The sequence below is a fragment of the Mus musculus genome, chromosome 18 (assembly GCF_000001635.26).
Source record: "Mus musculus strain C57BL/6J chromosome 18, GRCm38.p6 C57BL/6J".
Lineage (NCBI taxonomy): Eukaryota > Metazoa > Chordata > Mammalia > Rodentia > Muridae > Mus > Mus musculus.
Window position 1 is genome coordinate 38,406,957 of NC_000084.6, and position 21,704 is coordinate 38,428,660.

At 43.0% G+C, this 21,704-nt stretch overlaps 1 protein-coding gene across 2 annotated transcripts in view; it reads left to right on the forward strand.

Moving 5' to 3' along the window:
• The first annotated feature begins 11,950 nt into the window (after positions 1-11,950).
• The window catches only part of Ndfip1 (Nedd4 family interacting protein 1), a 46,291-nt gene continuing 36,537 nt past the window's right edge, over positions 11,951-21,704 (forward strand). For both annotated transcript variants that reach the window (NM_001355749.1, NM_022996.2), the window contains exon 1: positions 11,951-12,220. In NM_001355749.1, coding sequence (NP_001342678.1) covers positions 12,158-12,220 — 63 coding nt within the window. In that variant the 5' untranslated portion in view covers positions 11,951-12,157. The remainder of the gene's footprint in view (positions 12,221-21,704) is intronic.

Below are 21,704 nucleotides of genomic sequence, written 5' to 3' on the forward strand. Positions count from 1 at the left end.
ACTCACGTGCCTAGTCCTTAAAATGGCATTTTTAGACAGAATAAGCTACCTGAACGTATGAATAAGAAAAAAGACTGAAAACACCTCCAAGATATTAAGTGTCTGTGGACCTTAAGCACTTCATGGCTTTGGTGAGAAGCCAGCAGGCAAGTGTTTCTGACAAGACCTGGCTTGCACGATGCAGAATCCTCCCACTGTAAATCGAAATCTTACCCTGTCTCCCCAATTCTTGGAAGCACATCTATGGCTTGCTTCAAAGTCCAGCTTACCTGGCAGTGGCTCTAAACTCAGCATACAAAGAGCAGGAGGGCTAGGCCAGGGAAACTCCCTGGGTTTTGTGTCTGGAAAAATCTATGTCACTAGTGGTATTACTAGTGCCATCTCCCACTCACTGGGAGTGTGTGTGTGTGTGTGTGTGTGTGTGTGTGTGCTGGGGATTGAACCCAGAGCCTTACGCATAGCAGGTGAGAACCCCACTGCTGAACCACATCCCCAGCCCACCTGATATCATTTTGAAGAGGCAGGAAATGGCAGAGGGCGGTGCATGCTAGCTCCGGGGATTTCGGGCCCTGTTCCATTTTGTTCATGCTCAGGACGTAAAAGCAGCAGGAGACCCGCTCCCTCCTTGATGTCATCCTGCTTTAGGGAAAGCAATTTTTGTTCAAGTTCCTAGGAAAGGGCGCTTCTGCCTGCCGAGAGGCCCTCTTCTCCCCTATACAAGAAGGAAGTCCTCTCCTGGGGCAAGAAAGGAAGGGCTGTGCACAGTCCCCAGGTAGGCAGGCAGAGCTGTGTTGCTGAGAGGTGAAAGGAGTGACATTTTGGAGTTATCAACCTCTTCTGGGAGAGCTGTGGACAAATCTATATTTAGATGTGTTTTCTGAAATGCTCAGAGAACCGCAGAGGTAGCTAAGCTCCTGACTGGGTTAGGCTTCTGTTGTTCCTGAGTTAGTGTTTGATATAACCGGTCTGGTGCAGACAGAACACACCTTTTTTTTTTTTTTTTTAATTGAATCCTTTTTGGTTGTACCGGGATACCTGAGAATGGCACATAGCTTCAGATCATGAAAAGCTCAGATTCAGAGAATAGAAGGGTTGAAGGATGCATGGGAACTCACAGCCACTTACAGGCTTCCCAATCATGAGCATGTGACCTGGTCTCTCAGGTGTCTCATCTGTAGGAAATAAAAGCTCAGGCTAAATAATTAAATAATTTCTAAAGTCCTCTGGGGCCTAGTTCTTCTCCTCTTCTACCTCCTCCTCTGTCTCCTAAGTGATAGAATTGTAGGTCTGTACTCTCACCTGTATATAATGATTCTAATTTTCTAATATGCTTGTTTTCTTCTGTTTCCCTCTCTCCCTCTCCCTCCCTCTCCCTCTCTCTCTCAGGCACGCTCCACTCCACATGATAATTAACTTCTATATTCCCTGTTTTCTCATTCACAGAACAAGCTAGAAATAGACCCTGTTTTATGTGTTTCCTGAGAACAGTAGAAAGAATGTGTTCATTGCCTAGCACTGTCTCTGACACCAAGTAAATGTTCTATGCAGTGTTACTAAAGCAGTGTTCTAGGGGCAGTGGCATCAGACACCTTTGTTAAAGTGTTGATCTGAAAGCTTTGTGAGGTGGGCTGTTTGGTGGGGGAAATTTAGTGTAGTAAAGGAGGCATACATAGGTCGACCTTCTGACCATGTTGCTTATGGGTTTAACTCATTGGCTCACGATGTACAGGAAAGCCAACACCAGAGAGGAGTTAGTATTTCAAAAGCCAATAATATAGCCTCAACTCAGCCTCAGCGTGTGTCAATCATAGCATTCGGAGATGGACTTGGAGGATTGATGATTTGTTCCAGTATAGTCGACTCTCGAAATGCCTCACTTTCAGGAGGCCGTGCCACGCTCTGAGTTGTTGCCGGTGTTAGGTGGCTTGCCCTTCTATAACAGATACCTGAGACAACTAACTTAGGAAAGAAAATGTTGATTTTGGCTTTGGCAGTCTCAGCCAATGTGTGGCAAGGCAGCACACAATGGTGGTTCCATGTGATATTCCTCATCTCACAGCTGCAGCAGAGAAGAGAAGAGGATGAAGTAAATATTCCACAAGCTCCTTTGAGGACACATTCCAGCGACCTAACTTCCGCTGGGCCCCACTTCTTATATATTTTTTTTTTGTTTTGTTTTAAGATAGAATCTCACTATGCTGCCCATGCTGGTCTTGAACTTGAACAATCTTCCTGATAGGTCTGTGGTGTCTGGCTTCTTTAAAATTAAATTTAATTAATTTTTTTTTCTCTGCCTTGAAAGTTTCTACTACTTTGTAATACATTCAATGATAAGCCTTTACCACATGGGTGTCTGGAGGCCTTTTAAGATCACAATAATAGCACAGCCCTGTCTATTACTCACTACTAACTCCAAGAAATGGAAGGGGTCTATTTTTGTTCCTGTCCTTGGGCTTTGGCTATTGAAGATGTTGCCTTCTCAGGGATAATGTTAGAGAAGAAGTCTGAGTTATCGGGCTAGAACTTCAACCCTATTTGAAAAATCAAGGTATCCTTTGTGGCCCTTGAGTCACCTTAAGAAAACCGGTAGCAACCACCTGTGTGGCCCCAGACTGCAGCCCAATTGCAACCAACTCCAACTTCTCCAGTGGGAGCTGGGAAGGTAGATCCTCTTCTGTGTCACAAAGAACACATACCACTTTCCCCCTGACACATCTCAGGGAACACAATAGCTCCAAGCCTTAGTAATTTCCCTAGAGTAATTGTGTTTCTTATGCTAACTCCCTAAACACAGCAAGCAAACTACCACCCTGGGAACCCTGGGAAGTGTGAGAAGCCACTCAGTTTCTCACTCAGCCCTGGGGCTTGGAGGAGCCAAGCTTCCTCCTTGCTCTTCTTTCTTTTTCAAGGTACTTGAAGTTCAGCTTCTGGGAACATCGTGTTCTAAGATCAGGCTTGACTTTTTCGTGCCTGGACATTTTGTTCTAGCTTCTTGGTTGGCCACAGTGTCTTGTAGGGAACAGGAAATCATTTCATCAATAGTCTTCTAAATTCACGGCTGAAACTCCTGTAACAAAAGGCACATGAAAGGGCAGAAGAACAAATGAAAAGTGACTAACATGCACATGTCATGTGTACAAGGGAGATTCCCGCAGGGAATGAGGAATTTCCATAGAGGTGGCTTGGAGTTCAGTTTGCAATAATAGTCTCAGCTAAATCAGAGTTTTAAAAAGCAGATTGGGCAGGGGTGGTTGTCTGGATAAGAATGCCCCCCCCCTTGCTCCCCCATAGGCTCATGTGTTTGAATGTTTAGTCTCCAGTTAGTAGAACTGTTTGGGAAGGGTTGGGAGGTGTGGCCTTGTTGGAGGAGGTGTCTCATAGGAGGTGGGCTTTGTGGTTTCAAAAGCAAATGCCAGGCCTGCAACTTGTGGATCAGGATGTAGAACTCTCAAGTATTTGCCCAGCATCGTGTCTGCCTGCATCCTGTTATGCTCCCCGCCATAATGAGAAGATATCAAGCCTCTGAAATGGTAAGCAAGCCCTCAAAGTAAATGCTTTCTTTTAAAAGTTGCTTTGGTCATGGTGTCTCCTCCTCGCAATAGAACAGAACCTAAAACATTAGGTAAATTGGGAGAGCAACCAGGAAAAGCAAAGACAGGACCGTTACAGATATAATTGGGGGCTTCATTGATAAAAAAGTTTCTTGAGATTTAGAACTCCTTGTCCTGGCAAGGGGATGGAGACTCCTGTACAAGCAGGGATCTCCTTTTGTCTCAAGGGAGCTGTGCCAATCATAGAGAGGACATGATTGTGTCTTTCCACAGTGTCAGGATTTGTTAAAAATGATATATGCACAAGATATGGCAATGTCATCATCTTTAAGTCACTTTTTTTTTTTTTAAACCTGACCTGACACTTGTGACCACTGACAAACATGGATTCTCTTATTCTGTTCCCATCTTCATTATTCGCTCTCAGTTCCCAGGTACACCGGTTCACAAGTCACACCATCATATATAGATTGCATCATGGTTGAAATGGGGCTAAAGTGGCTACAGAGTCCAAGGGAGCATCACCTCAGATAGCAGAGAGCTGATACATATAAAAGGGGAGTTACTGCAGGGGGATAGCCATCAACACAACCAATCCAGTCACATACTTTTCAGGGGTGGGACTGTCAAAGCACAGTGCATCTGCACAAATGACAGTTCCAGTGGGCCATCAGAGGCTCAGCTGAAGGCCCAGAGACTAAGTTGGGAGTTTGTGATCTGTGACTCCTATGAGGCATGCTCCGGAAGGCACACCTGTTGTGTGGGGAGGCAATGTATCCTACTGTGTTGGCACTTTTCCTTTTAAGGGCATCACATTATTTGTTAGTCTAGTGATGAGCTCACAGGCCTGGTGCTTCTGACATGGCTTTTGTTGTGTCCACCTGTGCCTGGTGTAAATGGGTGAGTTCACAGGCAGTGATGTTTCATTGGCGTCAATAAATCGTCAGCCTGTGTCTCACGGTCTGTGCGGGCAGATGGTGATTGTTCATACACAAAACTAGGCGCAGAGTCATTCTGCCTTCCTACTTGCACAGCTTTTAAAAATGGAGTCACAGCTGGGCGTGGTGGCACACACCTCTAATCCCAGCACTTGGGAGGCAGAGGAAGGTGGATTTCTGAGTTCGAGGCCAGCCTGGTCTACAAAGTGAGTTCCAAGTCAGCTAGGGCTATACAGAGAAACCTTGTCTCCCAAAAAAAAAAAAAAAAAAAAGAGTCACTTAGGATGATGAGGTCTAGCCTAGCAGCTTCTGGCTTCTACAATGAGGAGTAACTTAGAGCAAAACACAGCCGGATCTCCACTCCTTGAGCTGCGATTTCCCCTCACAAGAGTCACATCTACTACTTTCACAGCAGCTTGTGTCTGCTATTTCATGAAATAGTCAGTTAGAAATAACTGTGAGCGCCATATGCCAGAAGCACAGAACATATATAACATCAGAATTTATTGACTAACAACAAAACTAAGAAGGTATGATGGTTTCAATGGCAGTAACTTGCCAGATAGTCCTGCTTTCAATAGCCCCAAATACATAAATACAGATTCTTTTATGCCAATGTTTTTAAAAATTCTCCTTATATCTTTATTTATTTAATGTGATGTATTGTGTGTGTGTGTGTGTATACTTGTCCATATACACATGCAGGTCAGCAGGATACTTTCAGGAATTGGTTCTCTCCATCTACCATGTGGTCCCAGGGATTGAACTCAGGTCAACAGGCTTGGCAGCAAGTGCTTTTACCTGCTGAGCCCTCCCAATGACCCCCTTTCATTTAAATATCTATCTATCTATCTATCTATCTATCTATCTATCCATCCACCCATCTATCTATACATTATAGAAAGGACACAAAGAATTAAGGAGGCAAAGAGTTTCAAAAGGCATAAGAGGCCAAAGTTCAGAAACTGATAGGGATGCTTGAGTCTTGATAAGATAATGGGCCCTGCTGGGTAGGAGAAGGAGCTGGAGAAGCTGCTAGCTGCTGGCCAAAAGAATAGGTATTAGGGTAAGAGTTGAGCTGCTGGAGTAAAGGGAAGCAAAGAGCAAGAAGCAGGCTTGGATGAGTACCTCCCAGACAGATGGAAGGTCAAGATGGGTGGGCAGCAATCTGTGTAAGGCCACATCAAAGTGGGGCCAAGTCAGGTTGAAGCTCCTGGGGTAGTTGAGAAGTGTCTCTGCCTGTCTATTCCTTGCTGCACACACTGGGTGGTCAGATGACAGATGGGCGGGTGCCATCGTTGCCATGGTGCTATCAGTGCACTCCTTATTGGGTCCAGATGAAAGAGTCACACTTCCCTTGGTTTGGTGTGTTCAATGAGTTCTTGGGTTTGGGGTTTTTTGTTTTTTGGGTTTTTTTTTTTTTTTTTTTTTTGCAACTTATTTGACATTCAGTAGGTTAGTTATCATCCACATAAATAACATCTGTAGATTTTTTTTTCTAAATGTGATAACAGGCATATAAGCTACCAATGTGTAGAGCTTGTTTGGTGACTCCTCATCCTCATAACATTTTCTGGGCAAACGTACTTGGGCGTGATACAGAACATTCCTTATTCCCTTGGCCCAGACAGCTTTATTGAGCCTGGTGTCAATGCACATGTCTGGGGTGCCCATCTCCTTTATGGCAAATTTCTGGATTTTTTGAATGCCTGACGGACATGCTTCTTGAAGCTAACTCCACGGATGCACTTGTGAATACTGATGGTGTATTCTCCAGTCATCACCTCGTTGATAACAGAACAGTCCTTCTCCCCACCCTTTGCAGGAGCCATTCTGCTGGGTTCAAGTATTGGGAAAGACAGGCGCCGGGGATTGTGGGAAGCAAAGTCGTGTTGAGTTCTTGGGCTTTTAATAAGTACATTTGTCCCTAAAATCTCACCTCACACAGATAACTTTATAGGGAACATTCTACTCCCAGGAATAAGTCATATATCAGTCTGTGCCATGTGGGTGGTGCCAGACAGATGGTACTGTTCACATGTCCACTCAGGTGCAGTCATCCCACATCTTCTAAATAGAGTCAACTGCTGCTTGTAAGATGGAATCTCTCAGGGCAAGGCACAGTCTAGAAAAAGAAATCACTGTTTTATACAACATAGAACATCTTTGGGCATGGCACAGACTGATCCCTGCATAATCCTCACTTAAAGACTTTTATTTTTGGCTGGGGACATGGTTCATTTGGTAAGATACCTGCAACACATGCCGGAGGACCAGAATTCAGATCCCCAGCTCCTAGGTAGAAGCTGGGTGTAGGCGTGAGCATCTATAACTCTAATACTGGCAAGGGGAGATAGGTGGAGGCAGGGGGGTTCTGTGGCTTCCTGGCCAGGCAATCTAACACAAAGAGCAAGCTTTAGGTTCAGTGAAAGAGTCAGTCTCAAAAAACACGGTGAAGAGCAGTGGAAGAGGATACTGGAAGGCAAACTATGGCTTCCACATGTGCTCCTGGGCAAGTTCAAGTCTGTGTGTGTGTAAGAGGGATCACGCAGAGCTACGTGCGCTGGTGCATATCTGTAATCTTAGCACCCAGGGGTGGAGGCAAGAGGATTTATGTGAATTCAAAACCAGCCTGGGCTACACAGTGAGTTTCAGGTCAGCCAAATTGACGCTGGAGCTGGCCAATGCACATTTGCACTATCAAGTGTGGCAACCTATATGGTCCAATTATAGCATTATTCTTGGGATGCAGGAACACTCAAACTTAAAATATATACTTGGTGGGATGGAGAGATGGTTCAGTGGTTAAGAGCACTTATTCTTGCAAAGGACCTGAGTTTGATTTCTGGAACCCACATGCTGGCTCACAGGTGCCATTCCCAGGAGATTCTGTGCACTCTTCTTCTCTCCATGGACACGAGGCACACGCACAGTGCACAGACACACATGTGAACAAAACACTCACAAGCATAAAATAGATGGATATAAAGCATGTACTTTAAGATAAGGGAGTTAGCTTAGCATATTTATGTTTCTCGTTTTTTGTATTTGTAATCAAATTCTAGTGACCATCTGTGGGAGAAACTTTCCCTTGGTCTCGGTGTTACCTCTTGTTTCGTTCATGTCGGGGGTCACTATCAATAATGTAATCAACTAGGCCTCTAATTAGGTTCTAAATCTAACGTGTATTTGTAACATTTATAACCTTTCATTTGGTTATTGAGATAGGCTCTGGATATTAGTTTGCACTGGCTTTGGAGTGGTGACCTCCTGCTTCACCTCCTCTTCAAGTTCTGGTTGCAGGCGTGTGCCGCCGTGCCTGACTCAATCCCACTACATTGGGAATGCTGTTTAGGTAACCTTTAATCCTTAGCTACAGTTATGCCAGTTTGTTTGGTAACATCCAAGGCTGTGTTTGTGATCCAACGATAAAGCAGAGTGTACACAGAGTATCTGTGGCAGCCAGCTTAAGGTCCACAGAGCCTGGAATCATTATCTGTCCCTTTACATAAAGGGTCGGTTGCTTAGCTCTGTGCTGAGTTAAGCTTTTGTGCAGGTACGCTCATGACTTGGCGTGCTCTCCCCTTTCCTATTGCAGCGAAGCCTGTTCCTCATTTAACACTCCTCCTTTCCAGTCCTTACCTAATCATCCCACCTGGTCACACGACTCTCTTCACTATTCCTCAGCTCAACAGGGCTACAATTAAGTAGTTCTCTCTCTCTCTCTCTCTCTCTCTCTCTCTCTCTCTCTCTGTGTGTGTGTGTGTGTCTGTCTGTCTGTCTAGGGATTAAACTCATGCTACAAAGGTACTCCATTATTGAGCTGTAGCCTTAGATCCAATTTGAAATTTTTACCTTAAACATAATCTTTGATGTGTGCATATTATCTACTCTATTTTACTGTGAAGACCCAAAGGTTGGTCCTTCAATGCCCTGCATTTCTTTGCATGCACTGGGCAGCGCTCACATTTTTAAGTCAGGCAGACTTGAATCATCACTTTGGCCCTATCCCTCCCTAGCTGAACAAGTGCTATGAATTTCTTGAATCTGGTTATCTGCTGAGTGCATTTGTTATGAGGATTAGAGGATGGTGGATGATAGTGCCCAAGACCCAGGGGATGCTTTATAACAGCAGCAGTCACCAGTGGCTAACTTCTTTATTTGGAACGTCAAGAAATCACCTTTGCCCTTAAGAAAACTCATGGCGAGGCAGTGTGACTAAAAGACAACACTCAGCCAGGAGAAGTGAAACAGCATGGTTCAGCCGGAGCTCTGTGAGAGTAGCCACAGCAGCTCAAATGAGATGCTAGACGACCAAGGCTTTGAACAAGATGAACCTAGGTCAAGTCTCCTTCGCATATGGAAGGCCGCGTCTCTTCCAGAGATTTTATCTAAGTTAGAGTAGGAAAGCGATGCAGACGTGAGCTACACTCCCACTTCTCCATAGTGTTTCCTTTCTCTCCTAGGATGGATGACTCTGCACCAGCAAGTCACATAAAGCGTGTTGTGCATGGAAAATATTACTGTGGCTCTCAGGGGAAATAAGTTTCTAAGTGTGGCAATCTGAAATGAATAACTTTCCTAGTGGAAGTTCTTTTGACAACATCTGGAGATGCAGCCGGGTGCAGTTTTCTCAGCCTGAGATTATCCTCCTTCTTTGCTTAGTGTGCACCAGGGTGGGTCTGCAGGACAAGCAATGCAGCTTCCTGCCCACTGACTGCAGGCCTCTGAAGCTGCGACTCACTGTGCTCTGGGGGCTCCAACCTGGAGCCTGTTTCTCTGTGTTGGTCTGATGTCATTGGAAAGTCAGGGGGAGAGAAAAAAAACGTTTTCCAAATTTCTAGTTTAGACACTCACTGAATCAAGATGAATAATCTTGATTTGTGTATTAAAAGCTTAGGAAACTCAGAGGGGGAAAAATAGAGACCAAAATATTGTTGCTCAAAAAAATATGGTTGAGGGGGCTGGAGAGATGGCTAAGAGAATTGACTGTTCTTCCAGAGGTCATGAGTTCAATTCACAGCAACCACATGGTGGCTCACAACCATCTGCAATTGGATCTGATGCTCTTTTCTGGTGTGTTAGCGACAGGATGCTCATACAACATTAAATAAATAAATCTTTAAAAACAAAACCAACCAAACAAACAAAAACTATGGTTTAGAGTTAAAAAAAAGAGTTCAGAAGGAAGAGTAGAGATGAAGGATATTCTTTGGCTTTTGAGAGCAAGTCCTGTGCGAAAGGCTATTGTTTATATAATTTTTATAAATTGGACTCATAGTCAAGCAGCATATAAATATTAAGAGATGGAAGACAGCAACTTCTGCTTCAGAAACAGCCGGCAAGATGGTGGCAGTTGTTGTAACAGCCATATGTGACAGGGCAGGCAGAAGAGTTTTAACTTTTTTCTTACTTATAAATTTAGACAGAGTAGCCTGATTTCTATTTTCCACTGATGATATATGCTTTTACATTTCAAATCAGACTCCTCCCCCTTTCCTTATATAAGACCACATGGAAGGACATTATGCTTGTCTGGTCTGCTGTAGAGAATAACATTTAAAGTTTGTCTTTCTGGGTTTGACATGTTGCTCAGAGTCAGAGGGCTTGCCTTGCATGCACAAGGCACTGGCTTCAGTTCCTAGCACTGAAGAGGAAAAGGAAAAAGAAGGAAAAGGAGCGAGCAGTTTAGCAGACATCCTAGCTTAGCATTGTGCTAAGTTTATCTCCTCTCTCACATATCTCTAAACTTATCTCCACTCTTTGCACGTAAACAAATAGTCAATGCTAATACTTTGAAACAGAGCTAAGCTAGATAGGAACTTGGATGTGGGAATACAGACTGACAAATATTCACATCTAGATGTTATTCCAATTGAATTAAAATATGTATTTTGTGTGTACTAATTAAAATATGTATTTTCTCTGCATGACTATGTACCATGTGCCTGCAGTGCTCTGTGAAGCTAAAAGAGGACTCGGATCTCCTCAGACTAGAGTTACAAAACAGATGGTTGTGAGCCACCATGTGGGTGCTAGGGATTGACCCTGGGTCCCCTGGATAAGCAGCTTGTGCTCTTAACGGCCGGGGCCTGAGCCGTCTCTCCAGCTCTATAGAATTTTCCCCCTCGGAGACAGGGTTTCTTCCTGTAGCCCTGGCTGCCCTTGAACTCAAAGTTCTGACTCCTGAATGCTGTGAGTGCCACTATTGCCTGGCTTTTTTTTTTTTAATTGATTATAATGTATTCCTATATATGAAACTCTTAGGGTAGTTCAAAGCAGCCGTGTTTTTATAAATATAACTAATACATAAAGATATATCTAAAGTTAAAAAATTAGAGACAAAGATAGCCCTACTGTTATAATCAACTGCAGAATACTAACTTGGAAAAACGATGAAAAAGCAACAGAAATTGTAACATGCTTTAAGGAGTGAAGGATTCTTTCCAGTCCCTCATCCATGATGGATGTGTGCTTAGTACTGATTCTAGACAGCTAGATAATGATAAAAAAGAAACAGCCCCAGACTAAAAAACAGAGCTATATTCTATGGAAGACAAACACTCTTGCCTCAACAAAGCTCATAATATGAACTGTGTGATAATGGTTAAGAAAGCTGGCTTAATAGACTTGCATTCCAACTTTCCCCCTCATCGGCTCAGGGTCTGTGAGTAAAACAGTGAATCCTTTTGCAGTTTCCTCATCTGTGAACCGCTGCTTATAGGAACTCCTACACCCAAGTGAGGGGAGCTCCGAGTTAGGCAAGGCTAGCTCTCTCTTGCCTCAGCACATGCTCCTGCTATCTAGATAAATCCTTCAAGTTTTGACTTTGATATCACTTTCTCGGAGCTGTAATAGAGTTTCTGTATCAACAGAAAAACTACTTATCGGCCCTGTACATTAGGCTCTAATAAAAATAACCTAATCTTAAGATTTAGGGTCAGCAGCTGGGTGGTGGTGGCGCATGCCTTTAATCCCAGCACTCGGGAGGCAGAGGCAGGCGAATTTCTGAGTTCGAGGCCAGCCTGGTCTACAAAGTGAGTTCCAGGACAGCCAGGGCTATTCAGAGAAATCCTGCCTTGAAAAACCAACCCCCCCCCCCAAAAAAAAAGATTTAGGATCAGCAATTACTTTTTGTAAAGGGTAAGTAAGACATAGTCTTTAGAGTTTGCAGGCCACGCCAGAAGGCAAAGGCCGTGTTATAATAAAACTTTATTTGAGGATATTTAAATGTCAATGCACGTACATCCTCAGGGTCTGGACTGGCGGGATGAGGCCCCTGCCCTGTGGCTGCCTGACCCCTTACCTCTGAGGATGGCAGTTATGAAGGGAACTGAAAGAAACCTCAACCCTGCAAGAAGGCGACTTCAGCGACTCCGGAGTAGCTGCGGCGGGGGCGAGGGGCGCGGCTGGGCCCGGAGGGGCGGGGTATAGTGCGGAGGGGCGGGGCGGCGCCGCGTCGTCGTCGTCGTCCCCGCCTCCTCCCCAGGGGCCGCGGCGGAGCCTTGGCGGACGCGCTCAGTGCCGGAGGAGAACGTCTCAGCGTCGGCAGCGTCCGTCCACACACGCCCCGGCGCGTACCTTTCGGCCTCCCGGCGACCCCCAGCCGCGGCGCTCGCGCCCGATCAGCTCTCTCGCTCGCCCTCCTTCCCTGAGGCCCGCTGCGCCATGGCCTTGGCGTTGGCGGCGCTGGCGGCCGTGGAGCCGGCCTGCGGCAGCGGGTACCAGCAGGTGAGCGGCCGCGGGCCCGCCCCGCCCTCCGCCGGCCACTGGACGCCGGGGCTTTGCAGGCCGCGCCGGGCCTCGGCCGGACCCCAGGGCCTGGGCCTGTCGTGGCTCGGGCCAGCCGGGAGGGACCTCGTTAACCCCGGTTGCCAGGTCGGGCGGGGCCCGGAGGCTGAACTCGTGGCGCTCTAGGGGCTGCGACCAAGAGGCATCAGTTTTTCCTTCTCTCAGCTTTGGTTTGATGTCATTGGAAAGTCAGGGGGCGAGAAAAAAAAAATTTTAAGCAAAAAAGATAAAGGAAATGGGTTCAGAAGAAAAGATCCTAATCACCGGTACCTCCGCTGGCGGCTGTCCGCAGCGAGGTGCGATTAGTCAGGGTTTCGGAGCCTCGTTTCTGTCCAAACCCATCCCCCTCGCTCCCTTTAAAGATTCGAGTCAAAAAAGAAAAAGAAAAAAAGAAGCGAGAGAGGAGCCCGCAGCTTTCAATCGATTTTGGAAGAGGCGATGTTTGGCTGGAGAGGCCCCAAAATGTAGGGCTACGTGAGGCTGCAGGGCGTGTGCCCGGATGTATTTTGCACGCTTAGAAATGACGTTTAAGAGATTTAATAGCATATCTAGGGAGGAAATATATCCAGATGATTGGATTATTATCTGCTGTGTGATTCTGTAAATTGAGGCCCTAGGGAAAAGAGATTTTTCTCCTCTCCCGGTGTGTGACTGGGTTTCCTCGGGAATTTAGAGACTCTTTTTGTGGAGGGAAAAAAAAAAGGTATTAATCTAAAATATAACGTAATCGTGGGAGTTAAGCCAGGAAGTTGTTGATAGAACCGCAGGCAGCTGCTTCTGTTTTGTCAATTTCAAATGTTTTCAGTATTACTTGCATACAAAAATGCCAGTCCTGCTTTTTCGACATAAAATGGCGTGAATCAAGAGATCTCCGTTTACTACGTTGTAGAAATAAAACCAGAATGATTAAAGCGTGTTGCAGATTAACCCTGTCGGGACCAGTTGCTGGTTTGTTTTGCTGTCTTCAGCGTTGCGTTGTAATCCGCCCTTCTTCCCGCCCCCGCCCCCGCCTCCGCCTCTGCCTCTGCTCCGACTCCTGAAATGACTAGTTAAGAATTTAGCCTCTTGGTTTCATAAACGCCCCAAATTCTGGCCTTGCAGACTGATCTTTATGTCTTCACAGCCTTTATTCTATGACCTTGCATGAGGTTCCGGGTGCTTCCTTGCTTTAATAAATTCGAGTCATAGATGTCATTAGACTTTCATCGACGTGTTTACAAATCCTTTGAACCTTATAGCATCAGTCTTTTCATTCCCGACTTGGATGGGCAGAAGAGCTGTGGGTTTTCTTTGTACTGCCATCTTACTTAGCTATGGGGTAATGCTGGTTGACTGCTATAATACAGAAAATTTGTTAAAGAGTATTAAAATTATGCTTTTGTTGGCTTATTGTTTAATAGCTCTTTGATTATGCAGAATTTAGGTTATGTTAGAGATGGGCCATCTTTAATATCGTTATTCTCAAAGTAATTAGTTTGCTGGGCATGGTGGCTCATGCCTATAATCCCAGCAGTTGGGAGGTTGAAGCAGGAAAATTGAAAGTTCAAGGCCAGCCTGGACTGCCAAATTAGTTGCCACCCAGCATGAGATACAGGAAGACTCTGCCTTGACAATAACAAAATACATTTGAAAAAATAATCTTCAATAAAACATGAAAAAAACCTTAGAAGAAATTATAAAACATTGAAGCCAAAAAAGTCTAGCCAAACACAAATCTATTCCCAAAAGTTAATATGTGGGCACATAGTCTTGTAGATGAGAGCTATGTAAATATGCAAAAGTGTGATCAGTGTGCATGTGCACAGAGAAGGAGTGCTGGTGGTGACTGTGTACCAGTCACAGCAGACATGGTTTACAGCCATCTTTACTGAACCCTTACAGCACTTAGGAGGAAGGGTTCGTTCTCATTTTATAGATGGCAAAGTCAAATCTCTAAGGGTCTCAGCGACTTGCGCAAGTTCACAAAACTACTAAATTATGATAACAAGAGTGTTCATTTACTCACCTGTATAGAGGCTCATGCCCCCAAAGACAGGCTGTATCCATTAGCAGATACATAAGTATACACGTATATTATGTACTCATGAATGTAGGCAGGCACATCTTTATACATTCATGCAGTTTCGTGCGCTCCTAATCACACTTGGATGTGTCCATTGTCTCAGGCATGTGCATTTACTTTCATGTGTTTTTGTGCACATACACATGTACAAAGGCACACAATCATTAGTAATATTGGATTTTCTTTTTCTTTTTCTTTTTTTTGTTTTTTAAGACAGGATTTCTCTCTGTGTAGCCCTGGCTGTCCTGGAACTCAGAAATCCACCTGCCTCTGCCTCCCAAGTGTGTGCCACCAGTGCCTGGCAATGTTGGATTTTCAAATCTCCTGGTTTTCTTTTTTTCTGTTCAGTGTTGAAGGTAAGGCCTATAACCTAGGGCCTTTCCCTTTCTACACAAGCCCTGTACCACTGAACTATATCTTTAGCCCCTCTGTCAGCTAGTTTTAATGCCTGTGTGGCATGAATTGTGTGCCTGAGCCATGACTTAGTTACCTGCTGGTAGTTCCTAAGAATATTTAAAATTTTTAACACTTATTGAAGTTTGTTATTCAGACACCTGTAACTGTTCTTTTGTAGTGTGTAATCAGAGACTATACATATTTAAAAGGCTTTTGAATTATAGAATGCTGGTGAATTGGCCAGGGCATTTGATAGGAACATGCTACTCTTTAGCTGTCACATAAGGCTGTTGTGACTTCTTTTGATCTGTTAATCTGAGGTGTTCCTCCAGCCAAGTGACGCTAATGGAAAGCTTTATGATTCATTCAGAATTGCTAACACCGCTGGCCTCCTTTGCTTTCAGGGGTTTTTATTGATGTATACAACTTGAATTTAGTATACTGACAGTTATAGACAGGCTGGGCTTAGTTTCCCTGTAGCATGATTTTCCCTTCTTTTTGCAATTTTAAAACAGACTATATCCAATATATATTGAACAGAGTTTCAAAAAGGTTTAGGTAGGCTCATTCCCAGCTGTGGCTAGCTCAAGGAGGACATCAGTTGCTGGCCACCCATTCTCCTTATTGCAGGGAAAGTAGCTCTTTGCCTCTATATCATGAATTTTGCTACCTCGTGCCAGATGTTTTGAGATATTTGAGTTGTATGTAAATAAACAGAGCTTCATTATATATTAAATATGTATTAAAAACAAACCACAGAATGTGCTGATTTAGACATCGCTTGTGGCCTGCTGAGGAAGTTGCTTATTCGCAGTCTTCACCAGTGAGTTTGTATAGCATTCCAGATGACATCATAAACCAGGCATGGGGACGATAGCTATTTGGTTTAAGTTCTCTGAATGTTCTGCAATGGCATTTTGATAGATTAGGGAAATAATGTCATCTCTTTAACAGGTGGAACTATATTTGGTGAAATTTTGCTCTTAGAAGAAGGCTAGGTAGTGCCCATGTGCATGTTTGTTATAAAGTTTCAGAAGTTATAGTAGCACAGGTTATCTCTTTGTGTCTTGTCAGTTTGTATTTGTGGCCATATGGTTAGTTATCAAAGAAAATGTATGAAAGATCTTGAAGCAGGACACAGTGGTTGGTGCACGCATGTGATTTTGTGCTCTGGAGGTTGAGGGGGTAGGATGGTGGCCTCCAGGCCTGTCTGTCTGTAAGCCTGTCTTAATCAAACATAGGTACATTGTTTATGGAAGATAGATAAATTGTATCTTTGAAAAAATTTTTTAGAATTGTATAAAACAAACATAAAATATATCATATTAACTTTTTATCCCCTTGCCTCTTTTGGTGCTAGGGAGTATCTGTGTGTTCTGCCACAGAGCACCTCCCACCCTAAGCATTTTTTTTTTTAAAGATTTATTTATTATAATTAAGTACACTGTAGCTGTCTTCAGACACTCCAGAAGAGGGCATCAGATCTCATTACAGGTGGTTGTGAGCCACCATGTGGTTGCTGGGATTTGAACTTCGGACCTTCGGAAGAGCAGTCGGGTGCTCTTACCCACTGAGCCATCTCACCAGCCCCACCCTAAGCATTTTTAAGTACAAAGTCTGTCAGCATTAAGTGGATTCACATATGTATGAAACCAGCCCTGTGTTTAGTACCCATTAAACTACACTCTTTCTTGCTTGTTCCAGCCTGTCAACTAGACACCAGTGTAAGTGCAATCAGTTATTTCTTCTTTTCTTATAACTTCTTTTTTTCGTTGGCCTATCATCAAGGCTCATCCAAATAGTAGTTGTCAGAATTTCTCTTAAGGCTGAACAATATTTTGTCGTGTGTTTGTTTTGAGATGGATCTCTCTTACCATGGCCTGACCTCATTTTACACACACACACACACACACACACACACTCACACACACTCACACTCACACACACACACTGAGGCTGACCTTGAACTCCTGATCCTCCTGCCTCCACTTCTTAAGTTTTGGGGTTACAGTCTGATGCCACCAGGCCTGCCTATGCTACATTTAAAAAATAATTCATTTACTGATGGATATTTAGTCTTTGTGCATAATGCACTGAGAACATGGGTGTACAAATCTCTCTCGGTCCTTGATTTTGAGATTTATGAGAATTTACCTGGAGTGGGATTAGTTTGGTAACCCTATTTTTAAGTTTTCTTAAAACTATTCTGTTACCCATAGCAGCCACACCATCTTGCATTGTTGCCAACACTGTATAGAGATTCCAGTTTCTTCATATTCTGAACAACAGTTTGATTATTTTTATTTTTTATTTTGTGTTTTGTAGTGCTAGGGATAGAAGCCAGGCCTTGTTCATGGCTGGCAAGCTCTACACCAGCCCTCTTCTGGTTTCTTGGTACTGGCTATCTGTTTGTTGTGATGCTATCTATCTCCTTTGCAGTATTGATTTCTAGTTCCTAAATGATTAGTTACGTACAGTATATTAGCTGTTTGTATATTGGCTTTGAAGAAATGGCTGTTGCTATAATTGTTTTTTGTTTTTTGTTTGTTTGTGTTTGTTTGTTTTTCAGATAGGCTGGGCTGGAACTCTCTATAAAGATCAGGTTAGCTTACAGAGCTCTGTCTCTGTCACCCATAAATTGGTATTAAAGGTGTATACCACCACATCTGACCTGAAGTTATTTCTTAATGGTATTTTCAACTTTCTGTGGTGGTGGGGAGGACGACAAGGTCTAACTATGTAGTCCTGGCTATTGAGCAACTTGCTATGTAGACCAGGCTGGCCTTGGACCCACAGAGACAGACCTACCTGTCCCTGCCTTCTAAGTTCTGGGATTATTATTAGTATGTCAAATACATACCAAATAGGGCAGTGTGATAAACTATGGAAATCATCATCCATCCGCATTCAGTAAATACCAATAAATAGCCATTATTATTAAATATATATTCATATTATATTTTGGATCAACTATATAATTTCTTGGTTATTATTTTTATTTTATATGTTTGGAGGCAATAGGGTCTTATACTGCCTGGAACTCTGTGTAGCTCAAGATGGCCTTAAATTGGAACAGTCTTCCTGCCTCAGTCTCCCAAGTGCTGGGGTTATAGGAACTTAGGATGTAGGCCAGGCTGGCTTCTAACTCAGTGAGATCCACCTGCCTCTGAAGTGCTGGGATTAAAGGTATGCACCACCACACCAGGCTATGTATTTCTTATTTTGCCAACAAATTGGAGAGATGGCTCAGTAAAACTACCTGCAGTCATGAGAACCTGAGTTCTAATTGCCAGCACACATGCTAAGTACAGGCTGATCTTACGTGGCTTTACCTCTGGCCAGTCAGCCATGCTCATTCCATGGGCTCCAGGTTCAATGAGAGATACTGCTTTAAAAGTAAAATGACAAATGGAAAATGAGGAAGACAGTTTCTTTCCACTTTTGGCCTCCATTCATGGCTGAACACATCTGCTCAAAGACATACACAGCAAGACTTATGCTTATGTGTTTGTTTGGTTCTCTTCCTTAAAGGTCCTCTGCCTCTTTTTCACGCTGTGTGGAGAACTCACTGTGAGAACAGTGGCCCTCACAACTCATATAGAAGTGGTGGGGCTAACACTATAAGCAGAGTATTGACACACATTATTTGCTATTTTACAGGTGGGATATTTATTTCTTTTCCATTAACTGCATCATTATTATATCTCTATGGACTCATAGATATTTACAGTTATCTGGGAACATAATTCCAGTACACTGTATAGTGCTGGCTTTGACCATTGGGAATTCTTAGTTGGCCCTGTGTCATATACCTGGTTCCTTTGGACATACCAACGTCTTTGTTTTAGAGTACTTACCTTTTGGACTAGTTTCATCCTTTCTTATACCATCTTAGAATGACTCGTTCTCCCCAAGAAACCCTGCTTCCTTTTTAGACAATGATAGCAGAAACCAGATCTGCCCTGGATATTGTTAGTTCTAGGTCTTCTAAGGTAGCAAAGCCAGAAAATGCCTGTGCACTTGTTCTTTTAAGTGCTGGGTATTGATCCCTTGGTCTTCTATGTGCCATGTGTGCTTTGTCACTCAGTTATACCCACAGCCCTATAAGCAACATTTGCATAAATAAGTTATGCAAAGCCAAGTTGACACTAATCTCTAACACATATCTCAAGCATATGCATCAGGTCGTCTTATTCAGCTGATCTGTAAACTCACACTTCAATAACTAGAAATTTGCCTCCTACCATTTAATATCTGTTTACTTAATCTCTAGGTTTTATATGCATATATATAGTGGTATCCAAATTATGAGCTCATGAGCATGTGGGAGACTCTTATTCTCAAGAAGACAGGACGCACACAGATGTCGACTCGGGTTCTAGCGTTACCTCCCCACTCTCCTGAGAGGTGGTTTCCTGCATATATAAGACATAGTTTTGTCATGGTCTGCCTATCATCTTGCCAGTGAAATTGATGTTTTCAATTGGTTTGTTTTTTTCTTGAGACAGAGTCTCATGTAGCCTTGGCTGTCCTGGAATTCTCTATGTAGACCAGTCTGGCCTTGAACTCAAGAGATTTGCCTTTTGCCTGGGATTAAAGTCATACACTATGCTTGGCTTCATCTAAATAGATTTTTAATATTCATATATATTAAGATCCATTTTGTGTTGTAAAGGTCTGGTCTATAGGTTTTACACATCCATGTCTCTTTGAAATATATATGTATGTATGTATGTATGTATGTATACACTTTAGTATCTAGTTTTGCCTTGGGCCTTATCTAAAGGGGATAACTGAAGAAAATGTAAAGATTACTGAGATATTGAATTGTAGTAGTCCTACGTCTGTCACGAAGTAGCAATATGATGGTAAGAACATTAACGTCTTTCTGGACTGTTTTATAAAGGAAGCTGAACTCATTTCATTTTGAGAGTTTCAGCTTTATAGTTGATTTTGTGTGTATGTGTGTGTGTTTGTAGAAAGTAGAAACTAGTAGCTTTGATCCAGAGAGATAGTGTTACATTATTTTAGTAAATTTTGTTACACACACACACACACACACACACACACACACACACACACTTCCCCATGCCAAATCAAACCCATGACCTTGTTGCCTATAAGGCAGATACTCCACCACTGAGTTAAATTCCCAGCCCTGACTAATACTACTGAAGTATACATAGATAAGTTTATGGTGAAACATTACAAATTGGTACATATTTTCAGATATAGAAAATACTTTCTTTTTTTTTAAGTCCTTAAAAATAGATAGTCCCCTTAGTTGTCTAGTTTGTCAGTTTATGAATTAAAAATAATTCTGTGTATCTGTGTGCTATCTGTGTGTGGGTACCCAATGAGAACAGGAGAGTATTGGATCCCTGGAGCTGGATACAGGTGCTGGAAACTGAGCAGGAAGTCACTTAACCACAGAACCATCTCTCCAACTTCCTAAAAGCATCTTGTTGTTGTTGTTTAATCAGCTACTGGTGTGTGTGTGTGTGTGTGTGTGTGTGTGTGTGTGTGTGCTTGGAAGGAAGAGGTCAGGGGGTTCTCGCATATCCCATGACACACGTGTGGAAACTAGACAGCTTTGTGGAGTTGGTTCTCTTCTTCCACCTTTCTTATGACCTAGTCTAGCTTTGAGCTCATGATTTTAGATCTAAGACTTTACATTTTAGTGACAATATTGAGATGAGAATCTCTGATTATGTTGGAAAGGACCTCAGCAGTGGGTAGGCATATCTTCACTGAATTTTTTTTTTGTGAGTTGGTAAAATTGTTATCTACCTATTCCTAATTAAGGCTGTTGGGGTTGGTCTTGTGCTCTGTGTATTCAGATGCTGAGTTCTGTGCTGGTATAATTGTTGTATCTAGCTATCCCTAATTAAGGCAATCTTTTAGAGCTTAAAAAATCTATTTCTGAGAAATGAACTTTTTCCCTCTTTAAATATTTTAAATTTCAGATACTATAGAGACATCATAAAACAGTTTTTAGTGATAAAGGAAAATACCCCGCACGCTAAGTAGAGAACGTTGTAGCTTACATATCTTTGAAAGACTCAAAGAATTCTGGGAATTTTTATTTCCTATGTGGTTTTCTTTAGTAGACAAAATTTCTTCTCAGTATGTCATAATGTAGGAAAGGTATTTCTAAAAATCTTCCTGTACTGATTTTATAAAAGCATTATTCTTGTTTTAGAATATGTAACATATGCCTTTTTTTCCTTTGAGATGAGAGTTTGTGCATTTCCAGCTGTCCTCAAGTTCTCAACCCTTTTTTCTCAGCCTTCCGGGTGCTAAGATTATGAGGTTGTATCACTATGCCCACCTCAGTTTTACTTGTTATTTAGTGTTTTGTTTTTGTTGTGTTGGGAAATTCAGGGCCTTGTGAATTCCAAGAATTGTGTTACACAACAGTTAGAGCTCATTCAGTGTTTGTTAAGGTGAATGAATTCAGTTCTGCATCAGATACGTCTTTATTATTTATATGTGAGCACATATGCGTGTGTAGGTCAGAGGACAACTTGTGGGCTCCAGAGAATCCAGCTCAGATCATCAGACATAGCAGAGAGTGCTGTCACGTGCTGAGCCAACTTGCCAGTCTTGAGGGCTGGTTTGGTATCTTTGCTTGTTTTGAGTGTCATTATCTTTGAGTCTTTTGGGCTGGCCAGTTTTCCATAATAGGTCTGTCTGTTAGTATCCTCAGAGATGATGAGAGGAAGAGATTGAGAAATCTCAGCATTTAGTATACAAATCTTCCAACCATTTTTTTTTCTAGATGTCACCCATTTCCCTAAACTCCAATGTTTTAGTTGGGCAATGGTGGCACATGCCTTCAATCTTAGCACACAGGAGGCACAGGCAGGCAGATACTGTGAGTTCAAGGCCGTCCTAGTTTACATAGTGAGTTCCAGGACAGCAAGGGCTACACAGAGAAACCCTGTCTCCAAAACAAAACAAACA